The following is a 24696-nucleotide window of genomic DNA, read 5'->3' on the forward strand; positions in this document are numbered from 1 at the left end:
CATAGTGTGCAGTACGGGAGATAAAACACTCGAGTGCAGGAACTAGAGGCGTTAATCTTCCCAGCATTATGGGCAGAGTGTATTATGAGGTACCTGGATTGTACCTGGATGGGGTTCTGGGAGTTGTTCTGCTCCTCATGCCCGGCACGGGGCCAGGCTTGACTTGTGAGCCAACTTGTGAGCCGAGGCTACATCGTGTACTGATGTATTGCCCTTGATCTTTTTGCATTATCGGTTTCAGTCAAAATACAATACAATAAGAATAACAATGGTTGATTACAATATTGTAGTTAAATTAATTTAGCTTTGTTATACTGTATTTAAAGTTCTTGTAATTACTGTAATTAATTTAGATATTAATTCAAAAGGTACTGTAAAAGGTGTATGATTAACAATGTGGGTGGATATAAATAGGAGTGCCCTCATAATTACCTAAGTGTAATTACCTAAGTGTAGTTACAGTATGAGAGCTACGCTCGTGGTGTCCCGTCTTCCCAGCACTCTTTGTCATATAACGCTTTGAAACTACTGACGGTTTTGGCCTCCACTACCTTCTTGCCTAATTTGTTCCAACCGTCTACCACTGTTTGCGAAAGTTAATTTTCTTATATTTCTTCACCGTCTTTGTATAGTTAGTTTAAATCTGACCTCTTGTTCTTGAAGGTCTCAGGAGTTCTTCACTATCAATTTTGTCGATTCTCATTACTATTTTGTACTTAGTGATCATATCGCCTCTTTTCTTCTATCTTCTAGTTTTGGCATATGTTTTTGTAATGTTCTTCTCGACTGCCATTTTTTTTAGATTGGTGCTATGTTTGCCTTTTTCCATATATCTGCGAAGATTCCTGTGCACAAGGATGTCTGTAATATCAATTGGAGTAGAATGCTCAGCTCAGTTGCACATTCTCGCAGCACCCTAGGTGAAACTCCATCAGGTCCAATCGCTTTATTTCTTCCTAGCCCCTTGAGTAATTCTACAACTTCATCTTGGGAAACTTCTTTGTATTCTATGGTGTGCTCTGGAATTGGCATTGGATCTGGTTCTCTGAAATCCTCATTGTGCACAAACACACTTTTGGAACTGTTCATTTAATGTTTCACACACTTCTTTTTCATTCTCAGTAGTCCTGTTACCCATCCTCAATCTCTGGATATTAGGTTTTACATGTAGCATTCTTTTAATGAAGTTATAGAAAAGGCCTGGATCAGTTTTACATTTGCCTATACCTTTCTCAAAGTTCCTTTTTGCTTCTCTCCTCACTGCTGTTTAATTGTTTCTTGCTTGTTTGTAATGCTGTTATGTTTGTTGGTTAGGTCTCTTCTGATATTGAACCCATTTTCTTGTCTTTCCCTCTCTGGCCCTCTCACATTTTCTGTTGAACCAATCCTGTTTTCTGGTTCTTCATCTGTTTTGGTATGAATGTTTGTGTGCCTTCATTGTATATTTTGCAAAATTTGGCATACATCTCATTTACTTCCTTGCCTGTCTGTCTGTCCAGTTAAACTCATTAAGAATTTTCTAAGGTTCCCATAGTGTCCTCTCTTGAAGTAGACTTTATCAACTGTTTCAATGCCCCCATTCTCTTCTAGATTATAACGCATATTTAATTTCCAACAGGACATGACCACTCTTTCTCAAGGGAGGAAGGTACTGGATGTCAACTATCTCTTCTTTCCTGGTGAATATTAGATCCAGTATTGACGGAACATCCCCTTCCCTCATTTTTGTGGCCTGCTTGACGTGTTGATACATGAATGTCTCCAGAATGAGATTTACAAATCTTCCTGTCCAAATGTCCTCCGTTTTTGCTTCGTAGGCCTCCCAGTTTTTGCTTCGTAGGCCTCCCAGCTTTAAAGTTGAATTCCCTCAGTACCAACAGTCGTGACTTATCTTTATCTGATCTCACATATCATGACCATTAAAAGGCCCTCTCGTTTGTCATCCAGTTCCTCCTTTGTCCATGTGTTGCTTGTTGGTGGGCTGTAGGCATTTACAATTATCAGTTTATTATTCTGATTCCAGACCTGCAATGCCAATATGTTAACATCTTGACGGTTTTTGATCATTAACACACTTACCTTCAGGTGTTCTCTCACCAGCACAGCCACTCTTCCCCCTTCCTAGTTTTTCTGTCATGTCTCCAAACTAAGTAGCCCCTTGGCAATACCACCTCATTTTAAATATTTTCTTAAAGTTTCGTCTTTGTTAGTGCAACAATATCTGGGACCTTAAGCTGAATTGTATCTCTTAGTTCCAGTTTTTCTGTGGGGAGCCCCTACGGCTCCCTGGAGCTTATCGGGCTAATGTGTGTTATGTTAGACCGGGACATTAGCTAAGGAGTTCAGACCTACCAGGGACCAGCGCCAGAACCTGGCCCCTTCAGAGAGGTTTCAGGGAGCAATGGCCCTGGAAAACCCCATATGGTTGGGGGTTTTCCTTATCTGCCATCGACCGGGGTTAGGCACCCAGAAAGGTAGGCGTAACAAAACAAACCCCACATGGTAAGAAACTACAACAAAAACCGAACAGAGAGGTAGAAAACTCCCTACAATCCCAAGGAAACAAGCAAACAAGCAAACATCACACTTTACTGCCGCGCCGATCGTCCGCGCAGCCCTCCCCACACCGGGAGGGGGAGGGGGGAGCCCCGGACCTACCGCGCCGGCTGCCAAGCTTCAGTTCGTTCGCTAATGTCAACCGGGATTGACGCTTCTCTGGCCTCAGTTTCCTAGGCGGCGTTTGCCTTGTGTGGCGTTCACTGCCGTGTGTTGTGGTGTGCGGTGGCCAGGAGTACTTCATCAGTGCCGGGGCTGCATGTGCTTAGTGGCTGACTTCCCTAAGCGCCCTGTGAGTACTGCCCTTGCGTTACAGGGTTATCTTCCCTGGGGCGTTCGGGAACCATTCCCGTAGAGGTTCTTGCTGCTCGGCATTTGCCTCGCCCTTGGGGCCAGCTGGGGCTTGGGGCCCTTGTTTGGCCCTGGGTAGGGATTGGTATTGTGCTGGTTAGGGCGTCAAGGTGTTGCGCAGCCTGCCACCTAAGCGGCGGCCGGTTTCTGTTGCCTCTGGAGACGGTGTACTTTTGCGGGGTTTTTCTTTTGTTTTTCATTTTCTTGCCTGGTGGGGGTCTGCCTAAGGTGGTTATAGTTCCACTGGTAGTGTTTGGCGGCCCTCTGCTAGGCCCCCGTGCTTGTACACGTCTCAGGGGTTTTCAGTGCTATAATCTACCCTCTTGTTATGTTTGGGTTTCTTAACCGGTTAGCAACACCTTGCCCGGGCTTCCCGTTAGTTGTTACCCTACGGGCCCTGGAAACCCCTGTCTGGGCTCGGGGGACCATTGAATGTGTCTTCCGGGTTCCTACCCGTCTTGAACGGGATCGTTGGTTGCTGTTCCCTTGTCTCCGGGTGACAGTCGCCATTTTTACCTCCGTCATGCTGCCGGTTGAGTCACTGACACCTTGACCCGGAGTCTTGCGAGTGATTCTCTGCTTGTTCTCCAGTACTCTCCTGATGTTATTACTGTTCAGAGTACAGGCGGCATCCGTGTTGCAAGCTAGGTTAGGTTGCTGCAACATGCTAGGTTGGTTTCCCACTCGAATGCCCGTGGCCGCCCCGTTTGGTTAGGTGCTGCTCGCCCCTTTCTCTCCATGTTCCCGGCTCCGGACCGTCTGCGGGTTTCGGGGTCGGGGCAGGGTTCAGTTGCGGCAGAGACTCGGGCGGTTTTCGGGGGATGCCCCGTTCGGGTTGGGGACGGAGGTTTGAGCCTGTGCCTCCTGCCAAGGCTTCTGGGTCTTACCAGCGGCCCTTTCTTGTTGCCTTTCCCATGGGCTCTTGCTTTTCTTTAAGGGCGGAGGGCTTGGAGGACGGCTCTGCCCCGGGGCCTCTGTTGTTGGTTCCCGGGGCTGTGGGGGTTGCCTGCTAGCGGTTCTGGGGCGGTTTTGCCCCTTCAGGGGTTTTTCTGCTGTTGGGCGGCGTTTTTCGCCCTTCCAGTCTGCTAGCTTCCCACATTTGCTGGCGTGTTTTTGTGTATTTAGCGTCAGTCACAGCCCCTGCTGGCGGCCATTTTCGTCTGCCGGTTTCACGGCTTGGCCACCAGGGCGGCGTTGCGGTTTGTTTACATGCGTCTGGGTGTGCGAGCGAGCGTCTCTGGTGAGTTTTCAAAAAATTTGCAGGGTTTTTGTTCTCCTGTTGTCGTTTCTTTGTTTTTCTGGTGTTTTCTTGCCGTTACCTGTTCCTCTGGGAACGTTTGGGTGTTGATTTTGGGTCTGAGCCTCTGGGTTTAGGCTCAGTGCCCCTGGCTGGTATGCTTGCTCCCACACCTTGCCCCTCGGTTTTCGGTCTGTTGGGACCGTTTTCCCAGGGCGTTCTGCTGGGGTCTGTGCTTTGCCTTTTAGTGGTGTTCTCCGCCGGCAAATGTGGTGGTTTGGGCTCCCCCTGGTTCGATTCTGGGTTCCTTTGGGTTCCTTGGTTTCGTTCTGGAGGTTTCTTCCTCTTGGGCCCCCTTTTGTGGGTTCAGGGGACTTTGTTTCCTCGTGTGACCCGGTTCTGCCTTTTGGGGTTCCGGGGTCTTCCTGGCTTGCAGACTGAGCTTTTTGGGTCTTGGCACATGTTGTGGTTGTGCTGGGACTTTGTGGTTTTGCTGTCGAGGTGGGCCTTTTGATGCAGTTTTGTGCCTTCTTTGCCTGGCCGGCGTAGTGCTCTTTGCCACTAGTCGGCGGCTTGTGCTTTTACAATATATGTCCTCACCTAGTTGTGCTTGTGGGGGTTGAGCTCTGGCTCCTTGGTCCTGCCTCTCAACCGTCCGTCAACAGGTGTATCGGTTCCTGTGCCTCTTGGGCTCTGTCATGTCTACATGTGACATTGTATGGGGGTCAGCCTCGTTACTTGTGTGAGGAGTCGCCACATTACTTCTTAGTGCTTTCCCGTTCCCATTCTGACACTCAAAAAAAAAAAAAAAAAAAAAAAAACTTTAATTCTATCTGTGGCTCTTTTGGGTACTCAGTTTCCACCTGTGTCCCCTAGTGCATGTGCCCCTTGTGTTACATAGCCTGTCCTTCTCAACCCTGTCGATTCCCTTGGGTATCTTGTATGTGGTGATCAGGTCTCCCTTCACTTCCTCTTCCAGCGAAGTGTGGTTTCATTCCCGTAGTCTCTCCTCATGACTTCGGTAGTGTACTTTTTCTTTCTGAAGGGGTTCTGTTCCCTTCTCTGTTGACTGGGCGCTGGGGGAGCAGCTTGCTCTGTTGCCTCTCGCTTGGTCCCGCTGTTGGTGGGCGCTTTGGGTTGTCTTCCGGCCTCTGCTGGCGTCGGAGGACGGCTTCTCCCCCTTGGGGGGGGTTCAGAGCTGGCGGGGTGGGCTTCTTCCCTGCGCTTCGTCATTTCCTCTTCGTGGGTGCGTGGGGCGTGGTCGATCCGCCCCATCCTTCTGGGCTTCCCGTCTGCTCTTTGCAGTCATGGGCTTTTCCCGTCTGCTCTTTGCAGTCATGAGCTTTTCCAGTCTGCAGTTCTTCTGGACTACTTCCGTCTGCGCCCTGGATCCTCTGCCCTGCTCGGAGGACTGTTGTCTCCTGTTCGGATTCTGTTAGGGCCGGGTGCATGGATGGTGGACCTGGACCTCCAGGTCACTTCTTGGCACGTTCCTCTCCAGTTTTTCTGGGGCTAGCACGGTTGGTAATTACCTATGTGTACTTACCTAAGTGTAGTTACAGGATGAGAGCTACTATCGTGGTGTCCCGTCTTCCCAGCACTCTTTGTCATATAATGCTTTGATTATAATTGTCATACCTGGTTGGTTGATACCTGGTTGATGGGGTTCTGGGAGTTCTTCTACTCCCCAAGCCCGGCCCGAGGCCAGGCTCGACTTGTGAGAGTTTGGTCCACCAGGCTGTTGCTTGGAGCGGCCCGCAGGGCCACGTACCCACCACAGCCCGGCTGATCCGGAACTTCTCTTAGAAAACCGTCCAGTTTTCTCTTGAAGATGTCCACGGTTGTTCCGGCAATATTTCTTATGCTCGCTGGGAGGACGTTGAACAACCGCGGACCCCTGATGTTTATACAGTGCTCTCTGATTGTGCCTATGACACCTCTGCTCTTCACAGGTTCAATCTTGCATTTTCTTCCATATCATTCACTCCAGTACGTTGTTATTTTACTGTGTAGATTTGGGACCTGACCCTCCAGTATTTTCCAGGTGTATATTATTTGGTATCTCTCTCGTCTCCTTTCTAGAGAGTACATTTGGAGAGCTTTGAGACGATCCCAATAATTTAGGTGTTTTATCTCGTCTATGCGTGCCGTATATGTTCTCTGTATTCCCTCTATTTCAGCAATCTCTCCTGCTCTGAAGGGGGAAGTGAGTACTGAGCAGTACTCGAGACGGGACAGCACAAGTGACTTGAAGAGTACAACCATTGTGATGGGATCCCTGGATTTGAAAGTTCTCGTAATCCATCCGATCATTTTTCTGGCTGACGCGATATTTGCTTGGTTATGCTCCCTAAACGTTAGATCGTCGGACATCATTATTCCCAAATCCTTGACATGCTGTTTTCCTACTATGGGAAGATTCGATTGTGTTTTGTACCCTGTATTATGTTTCAGATCCTCATTTTTGCCGTACCTGAGTACCTGAAATTTATCACTGTTAAACATCATGTTATTTTCTGCTGCCCAATCAAAAACTTTGTTGACATCTGCTTGTAGTTTTTCAATGTCTTCTGCAGAGGTAATTTTCATGCTGATTTTTGTGTCATCTGCAAAGGACGACACGAAGCTGTGGCGTGTATTTTTGTCTATATCAGATATGAGAATAAGGAACAGTAGCGGTGCAAGGACTGTACCTTGAGGTACAGAGCTTTTAACATCATATTGTCATATAATGATTGTCATATGTCATTATATGTCTTCATATGATTGTCATACAATGCTTTGGTGGTGGGGCTTCAGGTTTGCTGTTTTTATTGCATTCCCTATTTTGTGAAGGGCACTTTGTATACTCTTTGCATCTTTACCGGATCTTAGTGCCCTGTCTGCGTCTGAGATTCGGTGTCTGGCCTACCTCGACGACTGGCTGGTGTGGGCTCCCAGTCAGTCCGCTTGTCTGCTCGCCAGGGGATGGTTCTTTCCAGATCGCTGGGTTTGGTTTCCTGGTGATCTGGAGGTTTTACCTTCTGTTTCCGTCCCTGGTTCGGACCTGGGCCTTGTTTCAGGCTCTTGGGCCCCTCATTGTCTTCCCTCCAGAAGTGTTACTGTGGCTGTGGTCCCGCCTTTGGCTGTTCAGGAGGGGGTCCCGGGTTGCTCAGCGGTTGCTTGGGCGGTTGTGCGGGAGTTTGCACTTCGGCGTGCTTGTCTGCCCGCGGAGTCGGGTTTGGCTCCGGCGTCGGTTGGTTCCTACGGAGACTCCACTTCCGCCTCTTGCATTCCTTGGGTTCCTCTGGGGATCTGGTGTTGGTGCTGCGTCACCAGCTTCCTCTTTGGGGTTTTCGGGGTTCCGTGCCTTGGCGGCTCCCCGAGCCTTCGCTCGATGTGTTCACGGACGGGTCGTCTCTCGGCTGGGGCTTTGTGACCTGTGCTCACCAGGTCGGCCGAGGTTGATGGAGTCTGTCTGTCCGTCGGGCTCACAGCCCGGTTCAGGTGTTCATGGCTGTCTGGTTTGCGCTTCGGAGGGTTTGGGTCACTAGGTACTCTACCATTCAGCTCTGTTTGGACTGTTCTCTGGTGGTTCTTGCCGGAACCACAGGGGGTTTGGTTAACCGTGTGGTTCGTGTCCGGGGTGTGTCCTGCGTCCTGGTGGACAGCTGTCTCGGTTCATTCCTCTTCGTGGGTTGGCCAGTCGTCGCCGATTCGTTTTGTTGGCTCTGTTGGGCTTATGGACTCCTGGCCATGGACGTCTTCGGGTCGGCGTGGTCTAGGCGTCGCCCGTTTTGTGGCGCCCTTCCCACCTGCGAGGACTTCACGGTGGAGGCTTTCGGCAGGCCTGGTCGAGGTGGGGGGTACCTGTACCTCTTCTCCCGGTCCAGCTGTTGCTTCGGGTTCTGGCTCAGTTGCAGCCCGTTCCCACGAGAACAGTCCTTATGGTTCCACTGTGGCCGGCCCGGCCTTCTTTTCAGACGCTGCTTGATAGGTGTCCGTACCCGGGGCGTTTTTCCTGAGGCTTCGCCTCTTTCAGCAGGCCGAATCGGTCCTGTCCGTGACTGGTTCGGCCTTCTCTTTGGCTCTTCGCGTCTGGTATTTTGACGCAGGTATCGCCATCTCTATGGTGTTCAGGTGGCTTTGTTGACGGTGTCCCACCTGCGAGCTTCGTCTTGGAGACTGTATGACGGTTATTACGTCTTCTCGCGTTTTGTTTCCCCTCCGGCCTGCTCATGAGTCGCCTGAGCCATCCTGGTCCTTGTTCAGGGTGCCTTCTTCTCTTCCCCTCAGTTTGTGGTAGCCCCTTCGGTTTCAGTTTCCTCCTCTTTGGTACTGGTGGTAGCTTTATTGGTGTGCAGCCTTTCTCTGTCCTGGCGACGGTCGAGACGGCTGCTTTCCGGAGGGGTTCTTGGGGTATTGGTACTTGTTTGGTTTGGCCGGGGGGTGCGTCCTGTGTTGTCCAGTTGTGCTTTTTGCTGTTGCCGGCGTACCGTGCCTGGGGATGCGCTGTGGTTGATCCGGTTCCTTCGTTCCCTGTTTTCAGGGCTCGGGTCTCCCGGGTCGTCCGCAGTGTTTTCCTTCTTACTGCGGTCTGTCTTTGCGCCCGTGCTGTTCAGACGTTTGCAGCAATTGCTGCTGTGTTGGTGACGTCTCGGGCTCATTTCGGGCGCAGGGAATTGTGGGTCGCACAGGTTTTTGGCCGCCCATCCATATGTGCGTCTGTTCTTGGGCGTTCTTGTTGCCTTGGGTCGCCGGTTTGCGACCGGTTGTCTTGGCTTTGCGTTGCAGAGTTTGTGGCGGCTGCCTCCCGGGTTAGCCCTTTCTTTTCCTTCTCTTTGGGTATGAAGCTCCAGGGAGCCGTAGGGGCTCCCCACAGAAAACCAGCGTTGAATGTAATGAAACGCCATTTTCTGGGTGAGCCCTGGAGGCTCCCTGGAAACCCTCCCTCCCACCGGTCGGCGGTTTTTTCGCGTTGGTTGAAGCTTAGCTTCCGAACTGGAGCTTGGCAGCCGGCGCGGTAGGTCCGGGGCTCCCCCCTCCCCCTCCCGGGGTGGGGAGGGCTGCGCGGACGATCGGCGCGGCAGTAAAGTGTGATGTTTGCTTGTTTGCTTGTTTCCTTGGGATTGTAGGGAGTTTTCTACCTCTCTGTTCGGTTTTTGTTGTAGTTTCTTACCATGTGGGGTTTGTTTTGTTACGCCTACCTTTCTGGGTGCCTAACCCCGGTCGATGGCAGATAAGGAAAACCCCCAACCATATGGGGTTTTCCAGGGCCATTGCTCCCTGAAACCTCTCTGAAGGGGCCAGGTTCTGGCGCTGGTCCCTGGTAGGTCTGAACTCCTTAGCTAATGTCCCGGTCTAACATAACACACATTAGCCCGATAAGCTCCAGGGAGCCTCCGGGGCTCACCCAGAAAATGGCGTTTCATTACATTCAACGCTGGTTTTTTTTTTTTATCTCACTCCATCCATGTTGGTATATACAATTTTCAGGAACATGTTCCCTTTCCCTTTATTCTTTACACCCCCCCCCCTTCTTCAAATGATTTTGTTGCTTTGTCTTTATTTACCATTTTACTATCTTTCCAGTCCCTAACACTTTGTAGGTAAAACGAATTCTTTCTTTTTCATTGCTATTCCCATTTAGACGTTTTGCTTCATCGAGGTTTGTTTTCAACTTTTCTTTGTTTTCCTTTGAAAGGTCTTGTCTTTTTTTACCAAAGTTTGCCAACCTCATCACTGCAAATTCCTGGCATTTCTAAGAACTTCTGTCATATGTTTCACTCCATTAAATGTCACCCTTAAGGGGCAGGTTCTTGTCTTTTTCATATTTTCCTATTCTAAAATCACTGACATTTTCCTTTGAATTTAGGCCTTCTACTATACCTACTATTTTTTCCATGAATTTCATCTCTTCTGCTGCTCTGTCTATCCTAGATAATATTTCCTTTTCTAAACACCCAAAACTTATTATGAACTTCTACCTGCAGTGTTTTGTACTACTGTAGTTTACTGTTTGTAACCTGTTCTTTCTTAATTTCTTGCCTAACTTCTGCTTCTTGTTGGTCATTTCTGGTTATGACTTCCGAACACACTACCTTGATTGTTTCTTTCTCTTTTACAACTTGGCATACGTCTCTTTAATTTCCTCTTTGTACTTTTCTAGTTATTTATTAACCTCCTCTATGCGAGTTGTCCATCATGAAGTTTTTATTTGAATATCCATGTCTAACTTTCTATTGGCCTTTAGGGTTTCTTAGAGTTGTTCACCATATGATTCTATTTTCTTGTTAATTTTGTCAAATTCACAACTCTTTACTTTCCATACCTCATTTTCTTTCACTAGTTACATGTGTGGATTGTATTCGTGTGGATCAGTAGGAACTACCTCGTGGGCCAATAGGCCTGCAGCAGTTTCCTTTATACTTATGTTCATTTATTTTCTGTCTTTAAATGTATTTTTATTGCCAAACAAAAAAAAATGGTGTGCAACAGCTTTTTTGACAACAGATTAGAAACCTTTAATCCTTGTCTTCATTGCACTGTGTGATGTGTGAACCAGTGGCAAGGGTGACACAAAGATTAATTCTGATTTGATTGAGAGGCGAAGCATTTGATCAATAAATATGAACAGTTTCATGGTATTGATTTATGAAGAATAAGGCAGACTATGGTTGTGTTTCAGGTTTCAACCGAGGTCATGGTATTATTGATTTATGAAGAATAAGGCAGACTATGGTTGTGTTTCAGGTTTCAACCGAGGTCATGGTATTATTGATTTATGAAGAATAAGGCAGACAATGGTTGTGTTTCAGGTTTCAACTGAGGAAGATATTGAAGATAACGGAGCCGAGTGTGTCATCTGCATGTGTAACCTGCGGGACACGCTGATCCTGCCGTGTCGTCACCTGTGTCTCTGTAACTGCTGTGCCGACTCTCTCAGGTACAATTCTTCCGTCGTTATTGCTGCACTAGCTCTCGGCAGCTAAATCACGTGTGCTAAAATCTAAGTGTACATTGTTTAAATTTTCAAGATACTGTATAGAGATCGGTATTGCTCTACAGTATACATTCTGTGCAATGAATCCTCAAACATTGGAACTAGAGTACTGTACTGTAATTGTGAATTGACCTGTTGCAAATTTTGGTGACTTCTCATTTTCAACTCAATTTTTGTTTCCTTACAGAAATAAAAACATTTTTGCATGCACTGAGACCTGCAGACATTTTCCAGAACGTATGATGTTTTGTTTACACTTGTAATATAATGCACAGTACTTACCTAAGTGTAGTTACAGGATGAGAGCTACACTCATGGTGTCCTGTCTTCCCAGCACTCTTTGTCATATAACGCTTTGAAACTACTGACGGTCTTGGCCTCCACCACCTTCTCACTTAGCTTGTTTCAACCGTCTACCACTCTGTATAAGAAAACTTTCTAATATTTTTTCGATTCCCCTTGTTTCCTTAGTGTGAATCTATGTTCTCTTTTTCGTGAAGTTGGTGGTTTCAGGAATTCCTCTTTGTCAATTCTGTTGATTCTTGCTTGTATTTTTAAGTGGTGATCATATCACCTCTTTTTCTACTATCTTCTAGTTTTAGCATGTTTAACGCCTCTAGTCTTTCCTCATAACTCTTGTTTTTCAGTTCCAGAAGCCATTTTGAAACATGCTGTTGCACCTTTTCCAGTTTATTTATGTGCTTCTTTAGATTTGGGCACCATACAACTGCTGCATATTCCAATTTTGGTCTCACAAAAGTCATGAACAATTTCTTTAGTATTTCACCATCCATATAAGTAAAAGCAAGTCTGAAGTTAGAAAACGACACATGCTTTCACAATGTTCTTTAACCCTTTAACTGCGCCACCTCCAAATATGACACCCCCCACCCTAGTGCGCAGGAAATAAATTCTCTTGAAAAAATTCTTTTTTTTTTTTTTTTTTTTTTAAGTGCCAAAAACCCTTCCCTCGGTATGGGTATGTCAAAAATTTTTCGAAATTCTACTTACTTTGGCTGCTATGGGGTCCGTAAGTTGGCGCATGACGTCATCATTTCCCGTTCGCCCGTGACGTACGCTCCCGGGGCCAGTAGGGCGCCCGGGGCAGGGCGCGCAAGTTGCTGCGAATATGTTTTTGGTCATTTTTTGTGCACCGTTCCAAATACATTTAATTTGTTTTTACGTGCTAATCCTATGTATAATGAACACGTACACTATATTATGGCAGTAAAACATCCGTACTGTCCACGGACACTGTGTTACGTGGATGACACTTGTGTACACATATGTTACACATATTTACCATATATCATGCTAATTTATGTATATTTACAACATATGTACACACTATACACTGTCACACACTATATACATTCACCATCAACACATTCAGAACACCGCGAGTGTGAGCAGCCACACCCAGCCAGCCCTCCCTCACTCCAACATCATACTCGCCAACATTCCTCCTCCCATCATACTGTTATTGTTTTTATTACACTATTTACACATGTTATATATACCTATCTACATGTTTTATTTACCAGAACTATGCAAGTAAGCCAGTATTGTGTCCAAACAGTACAGTTGCCACTGTAGCGAGTAGATTATCCAATAATATACTCGCTCCAAATGCATTGTTAATATTCCTGTCAACCTTTGGAGATGAATGAGGTGAGGCATTGCCTGGGCAACACGGTGAGGTGTTGCCCGAGCATATAAGCAGCAGAATAGCAAACATTAAACTAGTCTACTTTCAAGTGTGGTCTAGAGCAGACACTTGCGAGATACTGTACTGCTCAGTGCGCTCAACTCACACCAAATTATCACCTGTGTACTTCTGTATATTCGACCAAATATATATATAGTATCTTAGTGTCTGTGTTTATTTGTCACCATACTTTACGTAACAATAGAACCGTTACACCACCATACACTGCATGAGAAATCACACAGCAGACAGCAGACGACGCCATGATTACGACGTCACCTCCCTCACCAAAATAGCTCCTCTCAACATACTCCTGATGCTGTTATTACACTGTATACACACACACTGTATATACTCATGTACATATGTGTTCCCCATAGCGAACCACTAAGCTAGTATGGTGAGCAAAACAAGAGTGGCTGCCACACATAGTAAGGCTACTTCAGTTCTCTCCTTCCTCTCTCCCTCCCTCACCAAAATTCCTCCTTCCACAATACTATGCACAATGCTAATTATAACCACAATCCTGGTCACTAATTCCTGTAAATGAATAATTGACCACAAGTTTATTTTGAAAAGGAACCTAAGAAGTAGTTTGAAGATTCCTAGATGGACGAAATAATGCTGTGGTGCTGTGGCTAGTGCTGTGAACATCGTGAACAGCATTGGATCACTGATATTTGAACATTGTACCCAGTCATTATCACACTCAGGCTCTTTTATAATACTATCATGGCTAAATAATACAGATTATATATATTGACATTATTAGGCAATGCTGTGGTCACACGCTGAAGAGCAGTGACCGCTTATGCTGCGAACGCCAGCCTTGGTTGCTCACTCACTACTGAGGCTCTCACACCCGAGAATGTGGACCACGATTTTTTTTAAAGATGGCGTCTGTTTACAAGAGCCCTGAGGAAGCTGATGTGAACCCCATTTAGCTGCGGGAGTTTGAATGGAACGTGAAAAATACATATACCCGGAGGCACGTAGCGCACCCCAGACGTAAAATGGGCATACTCGTTCCATTTTTCTCATCTTAATTCTTGTGCTACGTCACTCGTTTTGGTATCATTGTGTTTGCAATTAAATTCCCTACAGATGTGCGTGAATATAATGTACAAAAGTTTGGAGTGCCTCCCCGCAGAAAAGCCTAAAGTTACCCGTGAACGAGCACCCATTTGTACACTGCAACCTAATGTGTATACTCGTTCAGTTTGATAACATCAATTTTCGTGTTACATCTTTCATTTTGGTATCAAATTGTTCGCAATAAAAAGGCGTGTATTTTAAAACTAGTCCCATAATAATAGAGCAATAACTGGAATTTTAACAAATATTTTAATTCTGGAAGCTCATCATCACAAAATTATTTATATCTTTCCAGTGTTCTGACATAAATTTTTGTGTTACATCTTTCATTTTGGTATCAAATTGTTCGCGACGTAAAGGCGCACATTTTAAAACTAGTCCCAACATAATAGCACAATAAATAGAATTTTAACAATTATTTTAAAATTTTGACCAAAAACCTATTTATAATCATATAAGTGTTCGGACATCAACTTTCATGTTACATCTTTCATTTTGGTATCAAATTGTGCGCATTCTAAAGGCGCTTATTTTGATACTATCCCGAGGTCGATTGGATAAAAAATGAATTTTATACAAATATTTTTGTAGTGGATGCAAGTCCGGTCCAAAGTTAGGATTCAGGAGAAAAATAATGAACGCGAGTCCGGTCCAAAGTGACCGATAGTGTTAAATTCTTTACAAAGAATTCAAGCTCGATCGTCATTAGGGGGGGAGGCACTGGTAAAATGAAGTGTGCCTCGCCCTTGTCACCAGGAACCACACACCTGGTCGACCCATACGTGTATCAACAAACACGCCAAGTGAGGCAAAGCTCATAAACCGAGTCAAATTTGAAAAAAAAAATTGAGCTTGTAAACCGAAAAATTTGTAAAGAAGGACATTGATACCTGCTTGATAGGGTTCTGGGAGTTGTTGTTCTCCCCAAGCTCGACCCGAGGCCAAGCTTGTCTTGTGAGAGCTTGGTCCAACTGGCTGTTGCTTGGAGCGGCCTTCAGGCCTACATACCCACCACAGCCCAGTTGGTCTGGCACTTCTTGAAGATGTCCATGGTTGTTCCGGCGATATTTCTTATACTCGCTGAGAGGATGTCGAACAACTGTGGACCTCTGGTGTTTATACAATGTTCTCTGATTATGCCTATGGCACCCCTGCTCTTCACTGGTTCTATTCTGCATTTTCTTTTATATCGTTCACTCCAGTATGTTATTTTACTGTGTAGATTTGGTACCTGGTCCTCCAGTATTTTTCTTGTGTATATTATTTGATATTTCTCTCGTCTTCTTTCTAGTGAGTACATTTGGAGAGCCATGAGACGATCCCAATAATTCAGGTGCTTTATGTCGTCTATGTATGCTGTATGTGTTCTCTGTGCTCTCTCTTTCAGCATTCTCTCCTGTTCTGAAGAGAGAAGTGAGTACTGAGCAGTACTCAAGACAGGACAGTACAAGTGATTTGAAAAGTACAACCATTGTGATGGGATCCCTGAATTTCATAATTCATCCTATCATTTTTCTGGCGGACGCAATATTTGCTTGGTTATGCTCCCTAAACGTTAGGTCGTCAGACATCATTATTCCCAAATCCTTTACATGTTGTTTTCCTACTATGGGCAGATTTGATTGTGCTCTGTACCCTGTATTATGTTTAAGGTCCTCTTTTTACCGTACCTTAGTACCTGGAATTTGTTACTGTTAAACATCATGTTATTTTCTGCTGCCCAGTCAAAAACTTTATTTTAATCTGCTTGTAGTTTATCAATGTCTTCAGCAGAGGTAATTTTTATGCTGATTTTTGTGTATCTGCAAAGGATGATACGAAGCTGCGATTTGTATTTTTGTCTGTATCTGATATGAGAATAAGAAAAAGCAGTGTTGCAAGGACTGTACCCTGAGGTGCAAAGCTTTTACCTGCACTTGCACTCGATTTTATATGGTTGACTGTTACTCTTTGTGTTCTGTTTGACAGAAAACTGAGTATCCCCTGTCCTCTTTACCAGTTATTCCTATTGACTTAATTTTGTGTGCTATCACTCCATGGTCACATTTATCGAATGCCTTTGCGAAGTCCGTGTACTGTACTTATCAGTTAGGTGCCAAGTCGTGTATGAATACCAGGCAATAACATTGCAGATGAAGCTGTAAAACTTGCAGCTAAAAGGAGTAACGTAGACATTTACATACCACAAAGTCTAGCACAGATTAAGAAAATAATTACAGATAGAGCAATGCAGAAGATATACAGTGACCACAACACAACAGCTGCAACATCAGGATCTGTGGGGTTGGTACAAGAATTCAACCAACTGTGAACCACTTAAATTGGAATCACTTACCATGGCCACCCTCATGTTGCTTGAGGGTGTTCGTCCCCGAGAGGCCAGCCTTCTGACAGAGGGTACTGCACCCTGAGTTGTGCATGGGTTGTGACTTGTGTGGCTTTGTGGTTGGGGACATTCGGGTTTCTTCTCTGGGGTGCACAGTTGGTTCCCGTGCTTTGTTTATATGACATACCACTTACACTTTTGTCAGCCGCATTTGCCACTTTTGGCTGTATTAGATTTTTTTTTTCTTGGTGAGTGACTCTTGTGCCTGGGGTTCCTCGATTGGCTTGCCGTCAGGTCTTGCAGTCTTTGGTGTGGTTCAGGCTGAACCGTTGCGCTGAGCCTGCTCTCGCTGATGGCGAGTTTGGTAATGCTCATTGGAGGTGCTTCATGTCAATGGTCATTCATTTGGTTTGATCCCTTCCACCCTGAGGTCTGCATCATTTATCATTGTGTGTGTGTGTGTTGACTCCTTTCCCGTGCCAGCGTATGGATCTCTTTCTTGAGGGGTAGGTATCACTTCTCTTTTCTCCTCTCCTCTCTCACTGCTCCTCTCTCACTGCTCCTCTTTCCTCCCCATCTTTTTCTGTTCTTTCCTTCACTTCCCTTCCCTTCATTCTAGAATTGTGTTGTGTTTCCTGTGTAGCTGTCTTGTGTGTGTAGGGTCACTTTGGACCTTTTTTCCCTTCCAGTGCAGGTTTTACTGGAGAGGCCAAATTGTGGCTCACTGAAGCTAGTTGCACTGAGATAGCTCTACACATATACAAGTCACATAAGCCCTTGTGGGTCCTTTAAAAACTTAACAGAGACCAGAGGCCTGGTCCTGGCACCTCACAAAGGTGCTAGGAGCAGAGGAGTCATGATCGTCAAACAAAGAAACAAATCCCCCAGGAAGGAAGTGAAGCAAAACAGACAACTGCAAGGTTCATAGAAAGTTAACAAACAGTGCAGCCAATGATTCAGAAAATGCTCCATATAGTAGTTAGGTCATACAGAGAATAGTAACAACTGGCCACCACCAAGTTTGGTGAGAAGCTGACCAGAGTAGCTAGCAACAGGGAACCACCTCGGGCCCACCAGAAAGAAGCGTTTAACACTTTTGCTGCCCGATCACGCATATTCCCTCATAAAACCAAAAACTGGAGAGTGTGTGATGGCAAACAGTGTCATGCAAACATTTTTGCAATGGGCTTATTATTAAGTATAAACATTGTGGGTGAATGAGTGTAACATTGGGTTGTGTGCTCCGGGAATGCTCAGCCTACCTTCCGGTGTGGTTTGGGTGCCCTGCTGGGCCAGCAAAAGTGTTAATTACATTTGACACGGGTTTTATTTTGTCAGGTATCAAGCCAACAACTGTCCTATTTGCCGTGCACCTTTCCGTGCTCTGCTCCAGATAAAAGCCTTGCAGAAGAACTCGGGAGCTTGTACCAATCCACAACCAAGTTCTGAGGTAAGGATCTTGCCGTCAGTCTGCAGTGTGAAGCAATTCTTGCATGCTATAAAGCACTTCATAGTTCTTTATTAATTATTTAGCATAGTCAGAGTCGGTTGCATGCATGATTAAAAACCTTTGTGGTGCATTCTGGCATTAACTGCCAAGAGTGAGGCTAAAAATCATATACATTTGACTTGTCTTTATTTAAGTGTTAGAGCGGCCTAGCTGCATAAATGTAAATACTGTACTGAATTAGCATGCATTGAGTAAAAGACTAAAACAGGTGAGAAATTTCAAGGATGTTACATTTTTGTTGAAAGTAAGCTTTACGTTAATAACCCAACCCACACGTATGAAAAGAAAGGAAAGTGACGATTTTTTTTTCTCTGTCCAGGACTCCTGTTAAGTCATCTAGGACAGACTAAAATGTTGTCACTTTCCTTTTCATGTGTGTGGGAGAAGTTTATAAATTTCAGCTATGATATTGTGATACACTCTGATTTAAATACATCATGGCATGTGAAATCCTTTTGTCGAAATTCTTTGTATATCCTTTTTGATGCACCGTGATATTCTCTTTGCAATATGGGTCCTGTAGCAGTGGTCTATATATACCTAACTCTCGGTCGAGGATCCCAGGTTTGATCCTCGGGTTGAGTACATAGAGGATGTTTCCTTGCATCTGATGCCTCTTGTTTACCTAACAATAAGCAAGTATCTGAGAGTTAGACAATTCACAGAGAAATCGCATTATCATGATATATCAACGAGGAAATCCACAGGAGCTGTGATGAGGACTCGAACATATATGCTGAGTGTTCCCAGATGTACGCTATAAAAATTGTGATTTCTCTGTGTATTGAAAGAGGGGCGTCAGAGGTTTGGCTCTGGTTTGGCTTCAGTGGAAGCCTCGGGAATCTTCGAGGGTGCTGTAGTACCCCCAGGATGCAATACTTTTACCATGTTGTGGTGTAGTCATTTAGAGCGTGCATTTGGGAATACCCAGCACATAGGTTCGATCCTCATCACGGCTCCTGTGGATTTAGACAATTGCTGCGAGTTGCATTCTGGGATAGGTCGGTAGTTGGCCTAGTGGGGACTTCAATAAGCATAAGTACAGGTTTCCTGTCCCTGACAATGAGAATTATAATGGCTAGAAAAGGCAAAGTGCTCGAGTACTGACTCTTATTCCATGTTGTCTGTGTCCACACATTCATTGCAGGTCATGCTGATCGTATGAATATTTTATCAAATAATTCAAATAATATTAATAGCATTTGCAAAATTAATATTTTGCAGTGGTTCATGTATTGTTGCAAGAGTTTTCATGCTAGTGTTTAAGGGTGAACAGTTGCAACTTGAAAATCTGACCCAGGATTCAACAAGCACGTAAGTGTCCTCTTAAGAGACAGGTACATCTTACCTCCATTATGGCAGTGTAAGTCTGTATTTATTAACACTTTCGCTCACCCCACGCGCCACCCCTCGACAGGGCGATATGGGCCCCAGCGTGTCACGGAAGCGCGCGTTAATTCCGAAAAGTGTATACTCTCTTCAACTTTGTCACCTCAATTCTCCTTCTACGAGATTAAATTTGGTATCATTGTGTTCGCAATAAAATTCTCTACAGCACTAAATGCATATAAACTCCAAAAGCCCGGCTAATTACCCGCAGCAAACAGAGAAAGTGCGAACGAGTTACCCGGGAGCGCGCAAACGGGATAAAATGTTTTCACTATTTTCACTCTGGTCACCTCAATTTTTGTCCTAGGTCTTTCATTTTGGTCTCAATGGGTTCGTAATAAAATTCTCTAGAGGAACATTAGCATATAAAAAAAAAACCTGGTCACGCTCCAACCGCCGACGAGTTGAAGACGGGCCACGCGTTAGCCGTGAGTGAGCGCTCAGAGGCCTTCCTGCTACACTCCCAATTCCCTTCCTTTTCAAGCCTTTCTTTCGCAATTTTCTTCCTGGAAGGGCCTTGTTCATGATTACTATCCATCGTGGAGTAAGCGTAGATAGTTTCTAAAGCCGCAGTAAGAAATATAGCCACGGAAAATAGCCGAAATGTTCACACGTTTGAGATGCGAGGGGAGGCGACATTGGTCACAACAGTGGAGCAAAGACAATGGGCCCACGGCGTGTGCCAAGCCGCCTGAGGGCCACGAGGCTCAACAAAGAAAATGGGAAGACATCGGCGCACATTTTAAAACCAGTCCCAAAAAAATCGGATAAAAACCTGATTTTTGGCGAATTTTTAAAGTGGATGACGCAATGCTGCGTCATCCCCAGCATTACCGCCAGTAAACGGATGACGCAATGCTGCGTCATCCCCGAGCGAAAGTGTTAAACAGTTTATGAACTGGGAAGCACAGCCGGGTTGTCTATAACAAAAATAATAGTGATAGAGAACAAGCTCGCAGCATTTCATAGCTCATAAACGGATTAATAAATGCAGACTTTAGCTGCCAAGATGGAGGCAAGATGCACGGGTGTTATAGTGGCCACGTTGATGTCTGTTGAATCCTGGCCCTGAAAGCTAGCTAGTTTCCAAGCTTTATTTTTTGTTATTACCAGTATGTAACGCATTGAATTAAGTTTTCTGAAAGGGCTCATATTGGTGGCTTCTTGGTGGAATAAGAGTCTACCTGGTAAGCTCCACCCCAATTCAATCCCTTGTGAGTCATTGTAAGTCTACTGGGGACAAAAGGCCTAAATCTGGGCCCCTCTCCTCCCCCTCTAAAAGAGGTGCAAGGAGCACGAGATTCTAAATTGCCCTAGCCAAGAAAAAGCCACCAGACAGGTGGGTGAACCAAGGCATACATAAAGCAAGTTAAACAAACCACAGAGACACAGTGAAACTCCAGTGAGCGACCTGGTAGTGAAGCAGTTCTTTCGTCAAGTCCACCTGCACGCCACCAAGGAAATGTGCACGTTCCTCCACAATCCCCTAGCCTTGTAATTTTGCCTGCTCCATATTTGTATGACATCGCAGTTATGCTCCTCATTCCTGCCATCTCTTAGTCTTTAGTGTATTGAAAACAGTGTAATGTGTCTTAGTGCATTAAAAACATGCATCATGCTTCATGATGTATGTTTTTAATGCCTCACTTCGTGTGTCCGTGAGTAACTGTTTACCTCAAACTTGTTGTTGTTGTAAATGTTGACCAAACCACACTAAAAAGTGAAGGGACGACGACGTTTCGTTTCTAAACTCAAAACTTTTACTAATACCTTTCGTCTTCTTGACATAAAGCTCGCCTTTCGACAAACGAGCACACTTCGTAGCAATCTAGTTCACACTGCTCCTCCTGCTTTTAATGCTGCTGGTGTCTACTCTATTTCTTGTTCATCTTGTCCTCTCCAATACCTTGGTGAAACTGGCCATACACTTAACGACAGACTTAAAGAATACAAAAGAAGTGTTAAGTCTGCAGACACAAACAATGATCCCTTCTGTCATGTTAGGGATTCTAAATATCCTATTGATTGGTCTTCCTCCAAAATAATCTTTCCTGCCTCTACTCTACAGACGTCGTCTTGTTGAATCAGCTCTAATACACAACCTACCCAACATGAACTTTAGTCCTGGCTCGTCGCTGTTGACTCTTCCCTTTCACAGTATATACTCAAATGCTCTAAACTTTCAAACAAACGTGATCTAACATAAGCTTACCCTTCCATTTATCCTTCTTTCTCTTTCCTTCTTTCTTTTTCTTGCCCTTGTTATCTCTTACGATCCCTTGCTTATTCCTATTACTATCCCCTTCTTATTGGGTGGTTATAAATAGGAGCTGCCTCTCCTGACAATCGACTTGAGAATGGTCCAGGACGGACCGAAATGTTGTCGTTCCTTCACTTTCTAGCGAGTGGTTTGGTCAACATATTTCAGCCAAGTTATTGTGACTCCTTGTCTGCATGTTCATGGTAAATAGTGTGTGATTAACTGTTTAGCTTGCCCCTTTGCTCCTGCTCCTTTCTTCATTCTGGGCTCTTAAGTGTGTATTTGCTTACTATTGTATTGTTAGGGGTGCCAGTGGCTTTGTCAGCATTCTTGCTTTCTGGCCTGTTGTTTTTCCTGTGTTTGGTTTCCTGTTGAGGTAGGCCTTTGGTGGTGCCTCTTCTCGCAGTTTGCCTCTTGCTGAAGCTATGTTGGGGGCTGGTCAGGGTCTTTCCTTCATGGCTTTGTGGCATTTGGGCTATCCTGTTCTTTTGTGCCAGGGTTATAACGGACTGGAGACATTCTCTGGAAGGGTTCTCCTGTTGCCTCCCTTTTTGCCAGTCCAGTTGGGGTTTCCAGCCCTCTGGGCCCCATTGTCCGAACCCCCTACATCATTTAAGCCCAGAGATGTTTCTTGATGATTTGGGGCTCTCTGCTAATATACATGTTTGAGTTTTTTTTTTACTCTTGCCCCTTCCATTGCACAGACCACAGGTAGCTAATCGTTTGGTGTTTCACCTGTGGCTTTCATCAGTGACAGTATGAGGTGTCTTTGGTGCTCCTACAGCCTTTCTCTCTCTCTCTCTCCATCACTTGTCATAGATTGTTGTACCTGTGGACCTATAGTTTTGGTCTTACTTGGAACATATCTGGAGAGAGTACTGGGAGTTCTTCTACTCCCCGACTTGTGATAATGGTTGTGTCTTGGTTGTTTAATGATAGGCGTCTCCTGCCAAATACTGTCTTCTCCCCAACTTGTGATAATGGTTGTGTCTTGGTTGTTTAATGATAGGCGTCTCCTGCCAAATACTGTCTTCTCCCCAACTTGTGATAATGGTTGTGTCTTGGTTGTTTATGGATAGGCGTCTCCTGCCAAATACTGTCTTCTCCCCAACTTGTGATAATGGTTGTGTCTTGGTTGTTTAATGATAGGCGTCTCCTGCCAAATACTGTCTTCTCATATCATTTAGCCTTGGCGGAGCAACTGCTGTTGGAGTTTGTTGTTGACGTATTATCTGCAGCATTTCATGTTTTCAGACGTGTTAATCTCCGTCATGCTCATGCTCCTCCTGAGGTGCCTTGGTCTTGGGACAAGCTTTTGGTTTTTCTCTCTTCTGGGTTTCTTTTGCCCGTGTAGTATGGGTTTGTTTATTTAAGGTTTTGTACTGTATTTTGTCGGTCCTCATTTCCAGTTGTTAGATTGGGAAGCTTCATGCGGAGCCGGTCGGCCGAGCGGACAGCACGCTGGACTTGTGATCCTGTGGTCCTGGGTTCGATCCCAGGCGCCGGCGAGAAACAATTGGGCAGAGTTTCTTTCACCCTATGCCCCTGTTACCTAGCAGTAAAATAGGTACCTGGGTGTTAGTCAGCTGTCACGGGCTGCTTCCTGGGGGTGGAGGCCTGGTCGAGGACCGGGCCGCGGGGACACTAAAAAGCCCTGAAATCATCTCAAGATAACATCTGAAGATAACATCTCAAGATAACATCTCAAGATAACATCTCAAGATAACATCTCAAGATAACATCTCAAGATAACATCTCAAGATAACATCTCAAGATAACATCTCAAGATAACATGCTCTCCTCATGAAGTGGGGACTTTGCTCTTTTGGTTCTGGGGTCATTTTCATTGCTTATAACACTCTTGCCTTTCTCCTAACCATTTGGGCTGAACGGTAGAACAACGGTCTCACTTCCTGCAGGTCGCAGTTCAATCCCCAACCGTCCCATGGGAATGGGGCACCATTCCCCCCCCCTCCCCATCCCATCCCAAATCCTTATCGTGATCATTTACAAGTGCCATAAAGTCGTAATGGCTTGGCACTTTCCCTGATAATTCCTTTCCTTCTCTTGTCTTTCTGGCTAATATGAGAGATAGCTAGTTTTCAAAATGGTCCTTAGATGGTTATTGCTTGGTTGGTTCAATTGCGGGTGCTTCATTTATTGTCCGATTGCAGCCGTTCATCATTTACATCCTCACTATTAGTGGTTATCGGAGAGATGCTCTATTTGTAGATCCGGTGTCTCTGGTTCCTTGTTCCCAGGCTTCGTTTGTCTCAGGTTGTCTGCAGTGTCCAATTAAGCCAGCCTACTGTCTATCCTTGGGCCCATGGTGTTCATAAGTTTATGGCTCTGAGTTTTTTGTTTCTGTCTTGGGTAGATATTTGGGATCGGGAATTTTGGTGGTTCAGCAGAGTGCTGGTGGCACTCGTTCCGTGGTGAATGTTCGTAGTCCATGCCGGGTTTGTGTGGCTTTGGGTTAACTCATTGCTAACTCCTCCTCTTCCTGGGAGGTTACTTTCTGCAGCTCTCCTCTGCCTCCAGAGAATACCCCTTTTTGTTTTTTATTCTGTGGTAACATAGCACCAAGGAACCACCAATAGGGGCCCTTCCAGAAAAACCAGCATTGAATGTAATGAAGTTCCTCTTCTGGTGTGGCCTTGATGGCTCCTTAGGAGGGTCTTCGGGGTCCTCCCTTCCCCGTTCAGGGTGTTTCTGCTTTTCTGTCGTCATTACTAAATGGCTGAGGTTCATGACTAGAGGATTGAAGAGGAAGGTGCTCAGTCCCCTGGTGGTTCGCAGGTGGAACTAATGCCTGCTTGACATCTGCTTGATGGGGTTTCTGGGAGTTCTTTTACTTCCCAAGCCTGGCCCGAAGCCAGGTTTGACTTGTGAGAGTTTGGTCCACTAGGCTGTTGCTTGGGGCAGCCGGCAGGCCCACATACCCACCACAGCCCAGTTGGTCCAGCACTCCTTGAAGAAAACTATCTAGTTTTCTCTTGAAGATATCCACGGTTGTTCCGGCAATATTTCTTACACTTGCTGGGAGAGTGTTGAACAACTGTGGACCTCTGATGTTTATACAGTGTTCTCTGATTGTGCTTATGGCACCTCTGCTCTAATGACAGGACTGCTTTTCAGTCTGTCTGCCTCTTTCTGTGGGCATTTTCTAGATTAGGGTGATCTAGGATACCATGTTCCTTGCACATGTTTAGTGGGTGCCAGGTTTTGGTCTGTGGTTCTCAGTAGACTCACATTACTCACAAGGGCCTGGCCTGGATTGAA

The 24696-nt window shown here is 45.4% G+C and overlaps 1 protein-coding gene across 15 annotated transcripts in view; it reads left to right on the plus strand.

Moving 5' to 3' along the window:
* Nucleotides 1-24696, plus strand: part of Mrgn1 (Mahogunin ring finger 1) — a 153430-nt gene that overhangs the window by 35837 nt on the left and 92897 nt on the right. For all 15 annotated transcript variants that reach the window (XR_011228478.1, XR_011228479.1, XM_069324537.1 and 12 more), the window contains 2 exons: nt 10942-11069; nt 17594-17705. Coding sequence is in view for 13 of the 15 variants with exons in the window: in XM_069324537.1 (XP_069180638.1) it covers nt 10942-11069; nt 17594-17705 (240 nt within the window). In the remaining 2 variants the exon portion in view is untranslated. The remainder of the gene's footprint in view (nt 1-10941; nt 11070-17593; nt 17706-24696) is intronic.

The sequence above is a fragment of the Procambarus clarkii genome, chromosome 14, assembly GCF_040958095.1.
Source record: "Procambarus clarkii isolate CNS0578487 chromosome 14, FALCON_Pclarkii_2.0, whole genome shotgun sequence".
Lineage (NCBI taxonomy): Eukaryota > Metazoa > Arthropoda > Malacostraca > Decapoda > Cambaridae > Procambarus > Procambarus clarkii.